At 38.1% G+C, this 19492-nt stretch overlaps 4 protein-coding genes across 7 annotated transcripts in view; 2 read left to right on the top strand and 2 right to left on the bottom strand.

Annotated features, from left to right (window-relative positions):
* The first annotated feature begins 1691 nt into the window (after positions 1 to 1691).
* Positions 1692 to 2781, top strand: LOC108141296 (MORN repeat-containing protein 3). Its single transcript, XM_017264563.2, has 2 exons — positions 1692 to 2217; positions 2280 to 2781. The coding sequence occupies exons 1-2, from the start codon at positions 1740 to 1742 to the stop codon at positions 2717 to 2719; spliced, it is 918 nt and encodes a 305-aa protein (XP_017120052.1). The 5' UTR covers positions 1692 to 1739; the 3' UTR covers positions 2720 to 2781.
* Positions 2782 to 4041: 1260 nt separating this feature from the next.
* LOC108141291 (protein takeout) lies at positions 4042 to 5837 on the bottom strand. The gene is made up of 4 exons (XM_017264558.2): positions 5217 to 5837; positions 4808 to 5045; positions 4611 to 4744; positions 4042 to 4554 (listed from the first exon to the last, which is right to left on the bottom strand). Exons 1-4 carry the CDS (start codon positions 5299 to 5301, stop codon positions 4112 to 4114), a joined length of 900 nt encoding a protein of 299 aa, XP_017120047.1. The 5' UTR covers positions 5302 to 5837; the 3' UTR covers positions 4042 to 4111.
* Positions 5838 to 10068: 4231 nt separating this feature from the next.
* LOC108141363 overlaps positions 10069 to 19492 on the bottom strand; it is a 28627-nt gene continuing 19203 nt past the window's right edge. The window contains exons 5-6 of one of the 3 annotated variants that reach the window (XR_001774230.2): positions 10486 to 10653; positions 10069 to 10414 (exon numbers count right to left, since the gene is read on the bottom strand). Coding sequence is in view for 1 of the 3 variants with exons in the window: in XM_017264687.2 (XP_017120176.1) it covers positions 10582 to 10653 (72 nt within the window). In the remaining 2 variants the exon portion in view is untranslated. Of the gene's footprint in view, positions 10654 to 19492 lie in introns of all 3 variants that reach the window. The other 2 variants (XR_001774231.2, XM_017264687.2) reach the window with 2 other exon arrangements.
* On the top strand, positions 11122 to 16861 carry LOC108141361. 2 transcript variants are annotated; one of them, XM_017264682.2, is made up of 6 exons: positions 11122 to 11227; positions 12337 to 13740; positions 13932 to 14064; positions 14121 to 14263; positions 14314 to 14658; positions 14718 to 15422. In XM_017264682.2, exons 2-6 carry the CDS (start codon positions 12366 to 12368, stop codon positions 15251 to 15253), a joined length of 2532 nt encoding a protein of 843 aa, XP_017120171.1. In that variant the 5' UTR covers positions 11122 to 11227; positions 12337 to 12365; the 3' UTR covers positions 15254 to 15422. The 2 variants fall into 2 exon arrangements, with proteins under 2 accessions (XP_017120171.1, XP_017120173.1); XM_017264684.2 differs by lacking the exons at positions 13932 to 14064; positions 14121 to 14263; positions 14314 to 14658; positions 14718 to 15422 and adding exons at positions 15522 to 15645; positions 15700 to 15842; positions 15897 to 16244; positions 16304 to 16861 and having other exon boundaries at positions 11133 to 11227.

Genomic DNA, 19492 nt, shown 5'->3' with positions numbered 1-19492 from the left:
CGTATCTTCGTCTCGGTGTATACTAGAAAAGTATGCGCTGCCTTCCAAGGGTTGCCTCGGGGGCAAATAATTTATGGCACCCGTGTGTTCTGTCTCCTGGCTTTAACCAAGTTCCATGTATCCTTCCATTTTGCCTCGTTTATTCATAGCTTCTCTTCGGTGGTTTTGGCTAATCTGACTTGAGCCTAATGAGAAAAATCTGCAACGTGCGTTTATCGAATGCGTGCGGCAGTCTGTCTTCATTTTTGCTTGTGCCGCTTTAAACAAATTTCAACTTTATAAGTATTGGTGTTTCTGCTCAAATTATTTTACTGAACTATAGTATCGTTTGTAAATTATAATGATTTCAAAGCTTTTATAAAGTTTAAAATTTGTTTTTTTATTTGAAATGTGTATAACAATTTATATTTAAAATGAAGATTTCAAAAGCACGCATTTATCAAAATAAAAAAAAAATAACAAAACGGCACTGTTGTTGACACATTGCGAAGAGCAATTAAAATTTTCCATTTCATTTAACAGAAAACCCAAAAAGTTTAACCTCTAAGAGTTTTATATGTTTATTTGCTTTCGTTTATTTGTTTATTTGAAGTTTATCAAAAAAAAAAGAGGATAGAAAGAAGAGACGCAGAAACCGAAAATTTTTCTTGATTTTGTTCTTCTCAAATAACCTCCTACATAGGCTAGCCACAGCGGCCGTTAATTTACACCGAATTTAGTTCACTATTAACATGTAAACCCAGACCCAGTATTATGTGAGCTGTCGAAAAGGAAAACAAATTAAAGCGCCTGTCAATTGCAATTATTTTGCCCACAGGCAGATATCCGCTTCAGTAACATCCGGAGGTGGAGGAATTAACCGAACTGATCAACCGTTTCCTTGCACTTAGCAAGCAAAGAAATCGAATTGGTTTTTTGATTAATAATCGGCTGCAAGTATTTTTACAACTAAATAGTGTTGGTATACCTTAAAAATATGCAAAAAATGCAGAGCAAGTAAAATATGTCTGTAATGGCAAAAATCAGTTTCCCAGAACTCGAAATAAAAAAATAGAGTAAGCATGCAAAGAGGCAAAAAACGAAATACAAATTTAAACAAAAATGGTACCACCATCCATCAACCAACTGCAACAGAAACTAGTGTAACTATATATAACCGATTAGAGGAATGCTTACCAAAAACGTATTTAAAATATTTTCTCTTTATTATATCCAAAAACAATATAATAACTTCCACTGTTAGGTAACGAAATATTTAAAACTTGTACTTTAAAATGCTTTGCTCAGTATTTACACAATGAAATTGATTTTCTTACTGTGGACGCCCTCCAAAGAGTATTTGCACTTATCGGAAAATTTGAATGACAACAAATAAAAAGGCCCAATGGATGTTAAGCCATTCACCTTCTTGCTTCCCAAATTTATGAAGATGTTTTATATTGAGTGACACACAAAAGCTGACCCAAAAAACTTTTCAAGTGTGACATGTCTTTCTAAACACGCATTTGATTTCCTACAATTTATAGATAGCTAAGCTTGTAAATTGTGTTTATATAGTCAGTGTCCTGCGCATAAGGAAGAAGTATAGCCAAGGGGTCTGATTATTAAATAATATAATGCTAAGCCAGCAACTTTACATTTATCCCTATTTACAAACGGTGAATTTTCAATTGTCAGAGAAATCCCAACTCACACATTACCATATCTTTAAAAGTCCAGGTTAAGTTTTCGAAGCGAGCATGGGTACCTGTTTGGAACGTTATTTTTGCCCTAATAAACCTGTGTGCAGCTCAGGCAGAAGAGCCACTTTCTACTATCCTGGAGGTGGGTCCTACTCAGGTTATTGGTTATGCAACGAACACCAGGGTTGGGGGGTTAAGAAGACGGCAGTGCGAACTTCTCAGTATTATTTGGGTAAGAAGCAGCCCCAAGGTCAGCTTGTCTACGAGGGTCACTGGGTGATGAACAAGCGGCATGGAGTCGGATCAATGCTACGCAAGCGTGGGACTGACGTACAGTTGATATATTCGGGAAGATGGTACGATGACATGAAGTGTGGGGAGGGCAAGCAATTTTATCCCGACGGGTGCGTCTACTTCGGAAAATGGCTGAGAAACCGACGCCACGGACTGGGCGTTCAATGGTACAAAGATGGGAGAATCTATGCGGGCGAGTGGGAAGCTAATTTCCGACACGGCTTGGGCGTATTGTTCTACGGTTGGTATGATACAATAGTCAAACTGATATTTCTCTTAACATTTTTTATGAATAAAAACTAGCTAATGGCAATAGATACGAAGGACACTTTGCACGAGGATATAAAAATGGTGAGGGAGTATTCTACCATATGCACACGGGTCAAATCCAGAAAGGAATGTGGGAAAACGATAATGTCAAGACATCGATCATGCAAGATGATCCCAAAATACGATGCAATCTTGCTGTAACGCCGTATCCGATACCTCGAAACTATCTTAAATATCCCAACGAAATTATGCGGGAACTTTTTAAAAATTATAAAATTTTTAGCGATAAGCCTCATCGTAGATTTAATGACAAAGTCAGTCTTGACTTTATTCACCATCACCGAAAATACGCTTCCTTTGAAGAACGCTTCGCGTCGCCAACAATTGTAGACCTCTACCCTGGTGCTGAATTTGCTTGTACTTGTGATTGCGAACAGGTTGCCAGAAATGAATCCAATGTTACTCAGATTTAGCTTTGTAAACCATTTTCAGCCCTATTGATTGCTTAAATATTAAAAAACTAAATTAGTTGTGATGACAATTTTGAATCTTCATTTTCAGTGCAACTTAATAACCCCTATTAAGCCAGTAAGCGCTTTATATAAATTGGTTATTAAATATTTACATTTCATATACTTGACATACATCTAAACTAGCTGTATTGTCCTACCAAAGTTATAAAATGGTTTTGCTGGAACTTTAAGCCGACAGTGTGGGACTTTTTTTTAATGGACGCTAAAATACCTGCGATTCCCCATCACCCATCCGCTACCCAAAGAAACGGACTTGCCACGCCCAAGACAAACCACCCACCCACCATCCACAAAAAAGACACCCACGTTTTCTACTTAATGATAAAAGAAAGGACATTAGCGGGCCTCGGCGCATCTCCACGTTTCGAGCGCCTTTCAAGTGAAAAGCAAAGAATTAAAAAAATTAACAAAAAAGGTCGGAAAAAAAGCAATGGGAAAACAGGGAAGCAACAAAAAATGGGGACGCGCACAATGAAAGAAAAGAAAAAGATTTTAAACCATCTCCCAGTGCACGCTCTTCGTAATGCTCCTCCTGCTAGCTCTCCATTTATCAAGTTCCTTTTATTTTGGTGCGCGGGCGTAGTTAAAAATTAATAAATGAAATTAATGCCGGCGACACTTTGCAAGGCATTGGCCAGTAAGGAAGTTGAAGATGTTGCCAAGGTTTTCCTTTGACTTCCCTCTGTTTACATCAAAAACATTTTCATTTGAAATATTAAGCGCCTAAAAGTCGATAATGCTTTTTTCTTGCCAGTGACAGCTGCGTCGCATGAATTTAATTAGAGCCAGCTGAATTTTACTAGGGAGGCAACACTTTTTTTTGGCGACCAAGTCCATCCGACGCAATTAACTGCCCTCTCTGCCAAGACACGAAAGTAAAAACTTTTAAGGAAAAAAATCTCTGTAAATTCATCTTTGTCGCTGCCGGTGATTTATCAAAAGCGAGAAGAGGCCAAAAAAAAAAGAGCACTGCGCGCCCTGACCCATTGAACAGGTGTAATTCTGGGGAAAAAAGTATATATATATACTCTTTTAACTGTCCCCCCGGAGCCGTTAGGCAGTCACTATACATTTTTAAAAGTTTAAAACTAATATGCAAAACCAAAAACAGGCTTGGTAGCGGATTAAAAAGTTATGCGCGCTCCTCACAGCCACGAAAGGAAATTGAAATACCTAAGCCGAAAGCCGTTTTTTTAACTATATTACTAAATTTTAGAATACTTGTGAAATTATAGCTCTCACGATGAAACGTTCCCATCAAATTGTTACAAAAAACAAAGGTTTTTTTATTTTTGTACTTATAACTATGTCCTCAAAACTATTTGCGCTTGACTAGTGGTTCTGTATACGCGGTAATTCATCTAAAATACCACCTTCGGGGTTTTGGATAGACACACGAGGTTCAAATATAGCTGGACCGAGACCCGATAATGGTGAACGTGACGGATATGTAACCGGATTGATAACAGTCCTTCCAGGCGGGAACATTTCATCAAAGGTCGCAGTGGCAAGGATTTCATTTGCCACATCTAAAAACTTTTTTGATAGGCCGTGCTCTAATCCTGGCACAATCTCGTTTAGATATAATTCCTGATTATTGTTGAGGAGGCTGTTTCCGACATCTCCCAAAATCCGATCTCCATTGAAAAGGTTTTCCAGGTTCAATTTGAAGTCCTTAAAATTAATGCGCATGGTCATTTTGGTAAACTTTACATAGTCTTTACCATTTCGTAGGTAGCGAGAGCCCCGCATTTTAACAGATGCTTTTGCATTTTCTGGTTTAGAATAAAGTTTTTGGATTTTCGTTTTTATGACAAAAGCTTCAACTTACCACAATATCCCTGCATGTTCCCCCTTCCTTGTATGTCTAGGAGCAGCAAGTTGAGGTGCAATGAGTACTTTCCTCTAAAGTCGATGCGCGGAAGAGTAATCCAAAGGTCATACGATATATCTAACGGTTTGGCACTTTAGGTTAAAGACAAAGACTTTAGAGAAATGAGGCATTTACAAATATTAATACTTATGTACATAAGGCGATCAATAATAAAGTTACTCCCTCCATTGGCCTCGAGATCGGTAAACACAGCTTGAAACTGGCTACTCCGTCCTAGTTCGATATTATCTAGGGACAAGGGCTCCAATGGAGGCGTTCTATAGCCTTCCCCCAGATTTCCGTGAACTAGTAGTGGCCTTATTTGGTAAACAGCGTTGATAATACAACGCTCCAATTGAGGATCATCTCGGACACATGGTCTGATTGTCGACGCTTTCAGAAAAGTGAAAAAAACGACATTATGAGTATTATGCTTTGGTTAATGTCGGTTACAAATTTACATATTTATTTCTTAAGACCTTCCAGACCTTGACACATAAATTAGCATGCAAGTCACACAATGCTGCTAAAGGTCTGATTCATTCTTAGCAGTTGGAAACTTACGCAACTTTGAATGGGCATAGGGGCACAACGCCAATAACCACAACAGCAACAACCCAAAATCTATGCAACGCCAATAGGAAAGCATCAGTAACGCGTTTATTCGTTTAAAAAGTGTTTAACGTTAAGCGTTAGGGATCTGGGATTTGAATAAACCGTAGTTGTTGCGCTCGAGCGATCGACTAACGATTCATAAGGCAGTATGCTGTGCTTTTAATTGAATTAAGCAAGCTTAACTAAAGTCTCTCTCTCGCGACATTTTCGTAGCTTTTAACGTGCAGCTCGCTTCTACTGACACACAAGGCAAATATATCTATTGGAAATTGAGAAGCGAATACGTCCGCTTTACCCGCTCAGGGGCACGTGAGTTGTCGCCCTGCATGTAAAGTTAAATTTATTGTATTTTAAGTGAATTAAAACAAAGCTGAATATGCGGTTGTAATTCTAAATAATATATGCAAGTAAATCAACTGCGAAAATTTGAATAGTAAATTTGTTTAGCCTCCTCAAGGGGCCCAACTTCGCGCTTAAGTTGTTGATGCGGCAGGATAGAACAAAACTAGATTGAGAATAACATCAACACCAATCAGAAACCAAAAAATGTTTATATTTTTGATGCAAATTTTTGATTTGGTAATGAAGCAAACAAGCAAAGCACAAAAAAAACCTAAGGAAATGGTCTAATTTTGCCACCACGAGAAAGGAAAAAGAATCTACATTACAAGCTATTTCATAGAAAATAGGTGTTCAAAATTGAACACTATAAACAGTGCGTTTTTGAATAAAATTAGTTTTCCGTTTTTGATATGGCATTCAAAATTAGGTAATGGATCAAATTATTCTGTTAAATCAAAATAAATGACAACTAGATAAAAATTATATATATATTAATAAAAAGAAAAACAAATTAACGGTAATAATTATTATAACAAAGTAATTGCCTTCGGTCAGTAACAACCAACCAAATTAAAAAAGTTATTCTAAAATTTGAAACCATTAAAAATTAAAAAAAAATGTTTACTATAGTCGGCCGATCTTAACGAAATTTGAAACGTAAGTCCAAATTATTAAACCATGAATACATTTCGAAGAACTAAAAAAAATTAAAAAACAGCAAAGTTCCTATGGGAGCTATATGCAATAGTCATCCGATCCGGCTCGTACCGACTTATATACTACCTGCAATATTAAGAGAACTTTTGGAAAAGTTTCATTTAGATAGCTTTAAAACTGAGACGCTAGTTTACGTAGAAACGGACGGACGGACAGACGGACATGGCTAGATCGACTCGCTTAGTAATGCTGATCGAGAATATATATACTTTATATATAAATGCCTCCTTCACTGCGTTGCAAGCATTCTGACTGAAATTATAATACCCTCTTAAAGGGGTATAAAAATTTAAGGAAACCCAAAAGTTCCTAAGGACATTGCTAGAATGACACTCCTAGTATATATATATACTTTAAATGCCTCCGTCACTGCAGTGTAAACTTCTTACTGAAATTTCAATACACTCTGCAAAAGCATCAAAATTTAGGGAAACACAGAAGTTTATACAATTTTTAATCTAAACGAGTATTTTATAGTGGGAAAACACCCTCCCTGTTAAAATCAAAAGTTAGCTGATCATAAAACCTGCAACGCATTTAAATGATGGGTCAGAAAAAAAACCCAACGCAAGCAGCCTCTATTCAAGCTCCACCTTACCAACAACTTTTTTTATTTATGCTATTTTCAAGAAGATAGAATCACATCAAATTTGTAACAAATTACATTTGATGCATGTAATAAAAATCCCACACAGCTGGCAAAACGAAAAATCTCTCTTACATCAATAGGCGTTCACACCGTATTTTGGCCTAATTAAGTTTTCAAGTGCAATAAAATGATGGCTGGACTCTGCGACTCAGGATGTTCAAAGAAAGGAACGGAGAGGCAAGGGCGCAAACGCCCCATTGCGTGCAGGCATCAAATTTGCGCTGAAGTACATAAAACACAAGTTAAAAACTTAAATGGATTTACCACAAAATGACGAGAAGCGATGATGGTGAACGTACACGAACACACGTATCCGAGCTGTTAAAATTTCTCTTATTTCTGTATTAGTTGAATCTTGCCCTCATTTCTTTATATTGGAATTTGGGTTTATGTATTTACAACAATAATAACAAAGAAAATCCGGTAAACGCGTTTAAAATATTTCTGTTTATATTATATATTATATTTGAAGGGTTTGAAATATTATATTATATATTATATTTTTTTTGCAAAAGTTTCTGTTTTTTTGATTTAAAAAAAGTACGAAAGGAAGCAAACTTCGGCAACCCGAAGTTCATATACCCTTGCAGCTATTGCAAAAACTAAATATTCTTGAAAACATTAAAATTATGATTGACTTGCGTATGTTTAATAACATTAAGCTATGATTATTTGCAGCTAAATTATTCGATAGTTCCTGTGGCAGCTATATGATATCGTTTTCCGATTTTAATAAAATTAATTCTGAACTGTCAAATTAATAATAAGACAAAAAGAATTAAAAAATAAAAATTACAAAATAGAAAAGTTACGTTAAAAAAATATTTATATAATTTTATTGTTTCCATGGGAGCTATATGATATAGTCGTCCGATTTTGATAAATTTTAAACCGTAATTCCAAAATATTTTACTATATGTATGTCGAAGAACTAAAATAAAAATTAAAAACAGCAAAGTGGGAGCTAAATGCTATAGGCGTCCGATCCGTCTCGTTCCGACTTATATACTACCTGCAATAGAAAGACAACATTTGGGAAAGTTTCATGCAGATAGCTTTAAAACTGAGAGACTAGTTTGCGTAGAAACGGACAGACAGACTGACAGACGGACATGACTGTCTGATCAAGAATATATATACTTTATAGGGACGGTGAATTCTCCTTCACTGCATTGCAAACTTCTGACTGAAATTATAATACCCTCTGCAAGGGTATAAAAACCGTGTACCGTATATTTTAATTCGGGGTGATAAGAAGTACGCCGAGGGGCTAGTATTTTGATAAATATATCCTCTTGATAAAAAATATTTGAATTTGTAATTTTAAATAGCTAACCTATAATAATAGAAAAGGTGTTCTTCAAACGACTGAATCTTTAAATCATTGAAAATTCAAATGTTTAAACTTTAATTTTGTAATATTGATTACGCGATTTGTCCGCGTAAGAGTGAGCGTGAGCAATTTGTGAAATAAACTTGCGCTGAGTAGGCATAACAAGAATCTGCATGCTGAACACAAATCTCTGGACAGACAGACAAATGAAACCAGACGGCGGAAACGATCCATATTCAACAAATAAATTATAACCGTCTACTCTTATTTTGTAAAATCCATTTACATGGCTTGGGTCTTCGGAACACGTTTATCACAGTTCTTACCCATGGTTTGAGTCTGGACTCTTTACACTAATTAAATATGAGCAATGACATATTTTAGTGCTGCAGCACTAATTTTTAACAGAAATGTTAAAGTAGCGTCAGCGAGATAGCGGCGATACAGGAACGTTGGAAATAGGAACGTTTATATTTTTTAATTTTCTGTCTATATAAATAAATGTTGATTTGTTTATAATAGAAAGATCTTACGGTACAAATAGGCTTTGAGGATATTTGTTGCGATAAAAATATGGTTATCGCTGGACGTTTCCGCAACGTTGCTGTGCCGCTGCCCATAATTTCTGGTCCTTAGCACGCGCAGTTCATTTTTCTGTAATAAGATATAATAAGAATAATTAAGAAAATGTTCACTTCAATATTTTAATATACACTAGGAAATGGCTGGATAACCGGACAACAAAAACGGTAGAGTTTAATAGCTTGTAGGGATAATAAAAATAAATAGTTAATAAGATGTTTATTCGTTGTCAGACAAAAATGCGGGGAAGTTATTTTACAGTTAAACATCAGCGCAACTTCTCCGATAATTTTTCGTAACTTTTACTTTTTTGGAAGACACTAAGTTGATATTAAAATGGTTCGTCCAACGCTCGTCAGCCTGGGCAAGCGAGTGCCGAAGGACGTAAAAAGCGTTGATAAAATTTGACAAGCTTGAATTGTTCCGTGGAATGAAGTTCTTGTCGGCAGACAAATTTTATTTTCAGTTTACTTTCAGTTTACAAGCATTTCCTGCCCGCAGATGGAAATTGAAAAACATCGATGTTGCCCTGCCGAACGAAACGGCGAGCAGGCAGAAAGAGCTGCTGCTGGATTAGCCCTTGGATTCCCAAGATCCATCTCCAAAAGTGTCTGCAATCATGGAGCCGGAATCCATCGCCCTGATCAGTTTTGTTGTAACGGCAATGTTAAATGTTTTCCTAACATTTTTATGTTATTATCGTTTTCCTAACATTCCTATCTTAGATGTGAAGAGTAGAGTAGAGATGGAAAAACACGATGTTGCCCCGCCAAACATCGATGACATGGATGTTGGTATCGGTGTTTCTCCACCTCTACTTCGACCGGCGTTATTTTAAGTGACGACGTGTATCTAAAACTATAACTAAGTGCGTTTCATTTATATACATACATATACAGTATATCGGTGGCTAATCTACTGTCAAGAAAAAATTGTGGAAGGACTGAAGAACTGGGGAACAGAAGCTTGCTGGATTGAGTGTGATTCCCAAGTGACGCTTATAGGAAAGTCACACGCACAAACATACGTACGTCGTCCTTGTGTTGGCATTTAAATATTTTTAAGTGAAGAATCAAAATTTCGTCGTTAGCGATAGGAGATCGCTGCTTAACTCAACCAAAGTTGACGCACATCTGAAATGTTAGGAAATTTATGTTTTAAAATAAAATGTTATGATGTTTACACATTTATTTCTTTTAGTAAATCCAAGTATTCAACCATTAACGTCCTTTACCAATCGATATTGGCATCCATGTTTCTCCCACTTCAATTGTCAACAGGAACAACAGAAAAAACTAAATATATTATTTTAGCCGTCATTCTCGTCTCACAATACTATTGTTCAGCGACATGTACGTATAGGAAACTGTGAAAATGACCATAAATATTTCATTTGATTTGTTTACTTCAGACAGGCGTAAGCACAGAACCGACCATCAGCTTGCAAAATTCGTTTTCCTTCAAACAATTGTCGACAATATTGGGTACCTTCTTAAAAATGCATCTTTTCCAATCCTTCCACACCTAGCAAGAAGAAAAATAAAATAAAAATTTGAAGCACCTCCTTTTCACCTCCACCTTCTTGACAGGCGGACCTACGCTTTTCAGCTCCTTCTCTTCCAGGAAGCGTCCGCCTAGAGGACTAGAGCACTCACACCTCTGAAGGATGCAGTCGCCGTGATTTTCGACTTCTACGGCATGGCAGACACCATCGAAGCGCGTTCCTCACCCAAATGGAAAGGCCTCAAGGCCTCTCTCTGTCTCTGCAAAGATTTAAAACTGTCAACGCTGATGTCAATGTCATAATCAATGATATGAAAAAATAAATGGATATAGAAACGGATAAGAAAATTATCACATAAATATTAGGAGTTCAGGTGTAAAACTGGAGCCACGAACTACTAGAGCAGTAGTATCAGCCAACAAAAGCTAGATGAGGAATATGCTTATTTAATAATAACCAACTAAAAATTTTAAAATGTGGCTTTCAGATAATAAATGAGTAACTTTTTCTATAAAGCACTTTTTGCTCTAAAAGTTTAAGACTAAATGTTAGACCGAAAACTCTCTCTCTCTCTCTTCTAGACCTCTCTTTTATAGTCTGCAGACAATATACCTAAATATACCATAAACAGCATGCAACATAAACAAGTTATTTTGCCCAACAGGTTCACAACTATTTACCCAGTCCTAACCCTCCATATCTTATCACTGCTAACTGATAAGAATTGTCTCAAAGATTACAACAGTTGCCTGAGTCGGCACATGGGCGAGGCACAGCTCTAACTGGGCACAGCAGTTACCACTCAGTACGAAAATACCATCAGGTTGAACAAGGTAATACAGCAGTGCGGTTTAATTAATTTAAAATTAAATTTAAACATTATTCGATAAGTCTCTCGGAATTTAATAAACATCATTGTGCATAAAGTAATGTGTAGGTTACAAAAAAAAAAGAATTGGCAAAATTAGTTTTTGGAAAATCCAACACAAAATAAGTTAAAAGAATGTTTAGGAATGGCTGGATATTCGTTTTTTCAGTTAGGTTAAACTTTTTATCTAATCAAAGCGCCTTAAATTATCGTGTGGGACGCGGGTCCGCAATGTTCTTTTGTGTATTTTACACCTGACTCATTTTCCTATGTATCATGAATCGCAAAGTATGGCTTATCAGTTGTATGGTATTACCAATCTATATGGGACAAACTATAACAGTACTCTCGAATGAATATGGCATACATAGTACACTTGACTCATAAGCGTTTACATTGCTTTTTTTTAATTGACAAAATAATATTGGCGAAAACCGTCACCTTTCCTGCGTTTTAATAGTTTACTTTACTCATAAAAATAAAGCCTTTTTGTTTAACTTGGGTAATGTATTATAATTTTTCTCATTTATAGCTAAATCGTTCTTCAACGAATTGGACATTTTTAAAATGAAAATATAACGCGACTTTAATATAGAAGACGTAAAAGTTAGGAGTAGATTAAGAATTTTGTTAAAAGTCTATAAAAAAACCTTTTTGGTTATATACATACTCATCCTTGCTTTTTTGATAGTATTTAGTAAGTCGCTAACCAAAAAGGACTAGAACGCTTTACTTGATTCACTCGTTTCTTATTAACCAAATAGTTTGGTATTGCTCAAAAAATATTTTCGTAATGACTAAGATGTAAGATTAAAATTTCAACATTCACACTAGGTAACCATTTACACATCCATAGTTTAGACCCCTGCCCGCCCATTGATAAGCCACCTGCGATAAGAATTTGTGTGTGTGTGAGTGCAATCATTGAATCCCCTGGCTGCCTGTCTATATTGAAGTTACATAGCAAAGATAGGCAGTTGCTACTGGCTTGTAACTTTACGTGTCAGGGTCAAATCAGCTTTTATTAGTAAATGTGTCAATATTCTCTAATGACCCAATCACTTTGTTCTCTAGGTTCACAACGAAATCGAAATACCTTAAGCATGAAGTCAAAACAGTTTCTGGCAGCAGCTGCCTGCCTGGGTGTGGTCCTAGTTCTGGGGGTTGCAATGGCACAGGAAAATGCAATGCTTCAAATACCCCCTTCACTGGTCGAGTGCTACAACACATCTTTCTTCATGAATCGGGATAATCGTTTACCGGCCAACATGGACACTCTCATTTCGCTTATTGAGAAGGTGGAAAACAGCTACGCCGGAACATCAGGTGTGCAAGCCGATATTCGAACCGTGGCGGTGTCCCTGTTGCATCGTTTCCGTCAAGACGGTATTAAAAAAGCCCCTGGAATTAATGCCGTCAACGGCGTAATACCATACAGCCCAACAGGCTTTCAGTTTCCGAAATTCAAAATCTTGCTTTCACGTTTGATTCCGGGAAATGCCAACAGCTTTCCCAACAGTTCCTTGACAAGTGTGGAGCGGTGCTCTCTTCATTTTTTGCTATCAAGCACCTTTGACACAAGATTGCGCGGCGATGAGAACACAGTGTGTAATCAGCTATCTCAGTATCGAGCCCAGCGATTGCCGCGATCACTGAAGAAGGATTATGACAACAACTTTATTGGTGATGTTGAATGGCTCGAGACGCGCCCTAAGCGAGGTCGTTCCTCCACCTCCGAATCAAAATACGGACAATTGGGAGAAATGGACTATGAATCCGATTGGGCCTATGCCGGCCCGGAAGGTCCTAGCCAATGCCCCGTTGAAGATGGCCTTGTTCGAACTCGCTGGGGAACGGTTTCAGCCGGCACCCTGATTGCCGGAATCGCAGCTGGCGTTCAGCAGCAGACAGTCCAATTGAACACCCTGCTAGCTCTGGCCTCTCAGCGAGGTGCACGTGGTCGCAGTCAGTTCCAGACAAGTAATAGCATTGACAACCGGTGGGCGGCTACTTTGGCCGGAGACTTGGCTGAGGTGTCATTGGTTCAGCTTCCAGGGTCGAACAGCAATGCTGCTTCTGTTGGAGCTACAGGAGGATGGAATGATACTGTTTTACCCCACTGGTACTTTTTATCGCAAAGGACCAATCTTGAGGCGACCGATGCCGAGATCCGTGGTGGCCTTGATGGGTTGATTCTTGCCAAGAATGTGGCCAATTGGAGAACTCAAGCATCCAGCCTTAAGCTTTCTCAATTGCTACGCATGTACTACTCCACAAATGGAGTACTTAGTTCCGGTATCAATGCCTGCAGTAGGCAAAGCCAATTCACAAATGTAGCACCATCACAGGAAATGGAGGACCAGACTAGTGCGTTTGCTCAAGTATTGGATCGTGAAATGCAGCTACGTGTCACCCTCCAACCATCCGCTATTGCCGAGTTTGCCGGCAACGCCACCCTATCTCTCGTGACGTATGTGCGTAAGTAATCATTATTTTAAGCTTTATTGCGGAACCACCTTTCATTATTAACACAGATTCTAAGTATACCCTACATTTTGATTTGTCTTAAGCTGTTAATGTTTATTTAAGCTGCAACGAGGTAGTTATTTTGAATTTTTTGTCGTCGTGTGCACTACGACCTTCGTTTTTTTGTATTATTCCTCAAACAGCACAATCCCTTAACGATGTGTCTTGTACGGCAACAAGTAATCTTGACTTGACGGATGTCATTACTCCAATGACTAATCTGTACATTTTCCTGGATACATCCTGGCAGTATAGAACCATTGTTGACTACGTAGTGTAAGTGACTTATTTAACCCATTCCAGACCTTCATTATAACTAAATAATTTTTTAGTTATGTCATTCAGCAGTTAAATATTCACCCATACGCCAGCACGGTCACCATGCTTTCGGCACAAGATGGGTCGGTTATTGTAAACACCACAAACTATATTACTGATGTATATCAGCAATGGAATGTGACTACGCATGCGACATGTAAGCTATCATTTAATAGTTATTTGCTTTACTTAAAAAGTTTTTTCTAGATACTCAAGGATTTAATCTTCCTAACGTGCTCCGAACGATTCAGAACCTAACCCAAAGCTTAATGAACGTTGAAAAGACCAATTCCAGTTTAAGTGGTCACTCCCTGGTGGCATTAATCATTCCCAATCAACAAACTGTTAATGATGGCGACTCCAGCTACGCAACTACAGAAATTCAGTACATTCGAGAACAGATTCCAGACCTGCGCTTTATATATTATGGCGGTGGAAGTATTCAGCGGTTTTCGAGCTTTGTTCGCGATCCCTCCCAAGATCTTTTCTCCCTTTCTTTGGGCAGTACGGCGGCAACTTCGGCAGGACCCGTAGCGAAACGCATTATTCAAAGTAAACAATAATTTATATATTTCTTTTATTAATTATTTACCCAATATTTTTCCTTGCAGTTCCTCGTCGCGTCATTAACCCTCGTTGTGGATCGAATTGGTACACAAATAGTTGGGGTACTGATCAAACGGCCCAATATGTTGGGCCCGGCAAGGTTAACTTTTACCGAGTCTCTGCCAACTATTTCTTTGGAGCTGGGGCGAACCGGTATTTGACCATTCAGTCTCAGAACGGAGGAAGTTACACCATATGTACTTCACGCTCCTATTCGTGGCCGCAACAGAACTCAACAACGAGCACGACGGCCAACTCAATAGATCAGAGCTGCACTCCAATAACTGGAAATAGTTATAGTTATGACCTTTCAAGCGCCTGTAATGGCTACTACACTATCACCCAGTGTCCAGACTTGTATTTGTCAGTTCAGGCAACCTCAAACACCACATCCTGCACACAGGACGCCTGCCAGACGCCGGACCAATGGCGTTATATTATGTCTATGGTTAACATGGGATGCTATAGCGGTGTCTCGGGCCTGGCAGGCAGCCTGATGACAATTCTATTTGCCTTGTTATTACAGAGACTGATTCAGTGATTGGTGTCTAAATTATGGTAGTATTAGAGGACCGGCGTCAAAGTTCAATGTCCCGTTCCGCTAACCTTAAATATTATTTTGTCGTTTAAAATTGCTAATATATTTTTTCGTACATAAGTAAAAGTTCCAGTGAAATAGTCGTAATAAATGTTCTCTACTAGAACTAAAATTTCCGTTTTAATTTTACCTTAAGAGTGGTTCCCGGTAGGCTCTCTATGTGAAAGTAAGACAAGCAGAGACTAAAGTTTAACTATCTATTACGTTTTAGCGACTTTGGACTTATTTCCGTCTCAACAACGGTCTGATATATCGAACTCAACTACAGTTATGACTAATATATATGTATTTGTCGATACTTACTGGCCATACAACTGGGTTGTTGATTACGTTGCGTAAGTGCGCTAAGCGGGGGAAACAAATACAAATATTAACATAATCTGTTTCAGCTACGTTCTTCAGGGTATTAACATTCACCCGTATGCTAGTAAGGTAACCGTTTTCGCAGCTTCTGATACGTCAGTCATTGTTAATACCACCGACTACATTATCAACGTTTATGAGGCATGGAATTCCACATCACACACTTGGCGTGAGAATGAACTAAAATAAAAGGGATCCTTCTGATTAAATATTTATATTACAGATCCAACTGGTTTCAATCTGCCACGTATTTTGAACACTTTGAGCGCAAGAGTTGAAGACTTGCTCGAAGCAGATCGGGCTACCGACAATCTAGGAGGACGGTCATTAGTTGCCCTTCTTGTACCAAGTCCCCTATCCTACGTAGATGAGCATGACTATGACTATTGTCGGCGATACTTGGAGCGATTGCGTTGGCGTCTGCCAAACTTGGACTTCATTTATTTCGGAGGTGGAGCAATGGTAAGGTTCTATGATTTCGTTCGACAACCAAGCAAAGATTTGTTCCTTCTAAACACTGAAAAATCTCCCGAGAGCTGTGGTGACCCCGTCATTACACGAATTCGACAAGGTGAGGCTTTTTATATCTACAATGAATATGAATCAAGTTTACAATTTACTTACTTGTAGTGCCTCGCCGTCTTTCCAATCCACGTTGCTACGCAGACGGTGTTATAACCGAGTTTGGAATCAACTCCCTTGAACAATTTGGTCGCCTGGGCAGTATAAATTTTTACAGATTGGACTCACTTTATCTACCATCCAGACAGAGCATGCGTTACCTTAAAGTGTCTCCCATTAGCCAAATTACTTTTACCGTTTGCACATCTCGAAGCATTGAACTACCATTTAGAAACCTGAGTGCGCCAATAAGGGCGGAAGAGACCTGCGAGTCTACAGCAACGAGATCATTTAGCTATGATCTTACTGATGCTTGCGCTGGCTACGATTTCGAGCCTTGCCCCCCTTTGTTTTTTTCAGTACAGGCTCAAAGCTCTGGTCAGATTTCATGTACAGCTGAAGCTTGCCAAACACCCGATGAGGCACAGTATGTCGTCAGTTTAAATAATCTGGGCTGTAACGGTGCTACAGACGTAACATTTAATCTCGCCTTAGCCGTTCCGGTTATTGCTTTCATATTCGTAGGCTATGTCTAAACACCAAAACCGTAAATAAATCTAAAAACAAGTTTGTTTATTTATATTTTCACTTCAAGAAACAAATTAATTTTGCGAAATGCTGGAAGTGGGAGATCTAGATCTATCTACCAAATCCATAGGATTCAGATTGAGTAAGTGCAAATTTCAAACGATGGGGTTGGAGACTGCCCATTAATTGGGTTAACAAAATAAAGGAAATCCCTCGAAATTTCGTATAAAATATAGAGGGTACATAAGAAAGTTTGCAGACCGTATCAAAAATAGTATTAAAAGGATATAGTTGCCAGACGTTTTTCTTTGAGTACTTAGACGCCACCCATGGTTGGTGCACTTGCTAACAGTATAAGAGCGGTAGCTACTATCTATAGCGAAGACAAAAACAGTAACTGATAAAAGGTAACTGCTGCAGCACTTTTTTCAAGATAGAGGGCGCTGTGCAATAAAGTGTAGTATAAGTAAAATTTAAATCGAAAACGGTCGTGAAGCTGGGCTCCACGCCCAGTCAAGTCAATTTTAATTGTAATTTTTAATCATTTTCCCATTAAATCCTATTTATACTCTTATGTTACAGATCTTAAAAAAAAAAAATAAATAAAAATACTCTTGAAGCGTTCAAAAAAACTTCAACATAAGTACAATCGAAGTTAAGGTGGCGCTAGAAGCGAAGGGCGTGCAGCACCCCCACCCCCCGCTAACAATTCTGTAATTCTCTCTCTCTCTCTCATCTGCTAGCAGCGGCCGATCAGTGGCCAAGCAGTGTCAGAGGGGCGGCAGAGAGCTTCATAGACCCCATAACTTCTAAAATAATAAAAAAAAATATAAAAAAAATAAAAATTGTTGGGTCTGATAGATATAACCAAAACGCACACACAACAATCAACCCCAACCTTCTAACATGTCTCAGAGTGGCAGTAAATAATTTCACGATTTGTTCGCGTTAATGTGGCCGTTTTGAAATGAACTTGCGCTGCTTAGGAAACACTAGAACCTGCATGCCCAATCCCAAATCTCTAGTTTTTATAGTTTCCGAAATCTCGACGTTCATACAGACGGACAGACGGCCAGACAAACGGACAAGGCTAGATCGACTCGGCTATTGATCCTGATCAAGAATATATATAGTTTGTGGGGTCGGAAAAGCTTCCTTCCTTTAACTCTACGAGTAACGCGTATAACAAGAAAAATAAATACATATACTCTCTTGCATTCCGATTTAATACTTGCTTTTCGAGAGCTCTTGCTGACAACCACCAAAATAGGCAACAGCACTCCATATGCCTGCTTTTGCAGAAAACCAAATTTGGGGTACAAAAGGCTCTTCTTTTGTAAATTCAACGGAAGGAGTAGGAATTTTTTTGTTTTTTGGCGCTTTCTAATCTTAATCAAGCGAAAGGATGAACAGACAGCGAGGGTAGGTTAGAAGAGGGTGAGGGGAAAAGACAAATCAAGACTCGACAGAGTGGTTTAAATCAAAAATCAGTTCGGTTATACATTAAGCACGAATAAAAAGCCTGGCCTTGTGTGCCAGTTGAGACATTCACAAAAAATTAATTTCATTTTAACTGACAAAAACAACAAAAAAGGATGCAGCTTCGTACTAAATAAAATGTCAAGCTTTATTTTGAGCATGTGCAAAGAGTAAATAAGGCAAGAAATATACAAAATTGTTTTTCATATATGAGCTCAGGTCAGTTTAAATGTTGCGTGAACTTTAAAAAGGATAAACATGTGCCCTAATCCTTTTTTTGTATTGTTAATAAATATGGTGGGAGCCAAGGCAACCTTTTCACAAGTGGAACTAAATATAAGTCGAAAATTAAATCGAAGCTCACTTCCCAAATTTACTGGTTCTCTCAAACACCTTTTATACCCTCGCACAGGGTTTTAAAAGATTGTAACGCAGAAAAAATATTGCGATTGATTTAACTCTCTAGCTTTAAGACTCAGCACACAAATGGCATAGAATCATAAAATTCGGGCGTCTAAAAATAAGTATTTTAAATTTGGGTTACAGCTTACAAACTTCTTTATACCATCCTTAAAATTTCAAAATTATATTTCACATTGTTTGTTTCGACCAACTTAATCAAATCTGTCAGAAAAACCGCAGCCAAACTCAATTCATTTAATTTTGGCGTCTGACAAATGCTACCCCAACAGAAGCTCAAGTTTCTATATGCACTTGGATGCGTCTTTAAAGACAGGCACATACTCGACAAAGCCACCGGCTGTGACCGCAAAACAGTGCCCGAGGCCGACTTATTTGCAGTTTAGAATGTGTCTGTCTGAGAAAATATTATTGCTGACTATGCATCAGAAGTTCATGATATTCTTAAATAATATAAAACATAGGGGGCTGAGTCGCATATCAGTGTCCTGACAGGCGAGCCCAGGACAAGCAAGGGACAAAACCAGGGCGACCGCAAATCAAACTGGCTGCAAAAGTTTTTGGCCCAAGGCAATGGGTAACATGTGATAAGTTTATTGTCTTGCCGCATGACGCAAGACTATAAGAGGACGGAAAAAAGGTCCAAGAACCAATATCACATTTCATAAGGGAAAATATGTTTTCTTTGTAAATAAATTAAGTTGTCTCGCCCACAAATATTAATTGCTTAATTAGCATATGCGTCTGGCGTGACCAGAGGAGCCCAAAAAC

Source organism: Drosophila elegans, unplaced genomic scaffold, assembly GCF_018152505.1.
Source record: "Drosophila elegans isolate 14027-0461.03 unplaced genomic scaffold, ASM1815250v1 contig_183, whole genome shotgun sequence".
NCBI classification, from domain to species: Eukaryota; Metazoa; Arthropoda; class Insecta; order Diptera; family Drosophilidae; genus Drosophila; species Drosophila elegans.
Note: the sequence above shows the minus strand (reverse complement) of the source record. Positions and strands in the feature narration are given on the sequence as shown.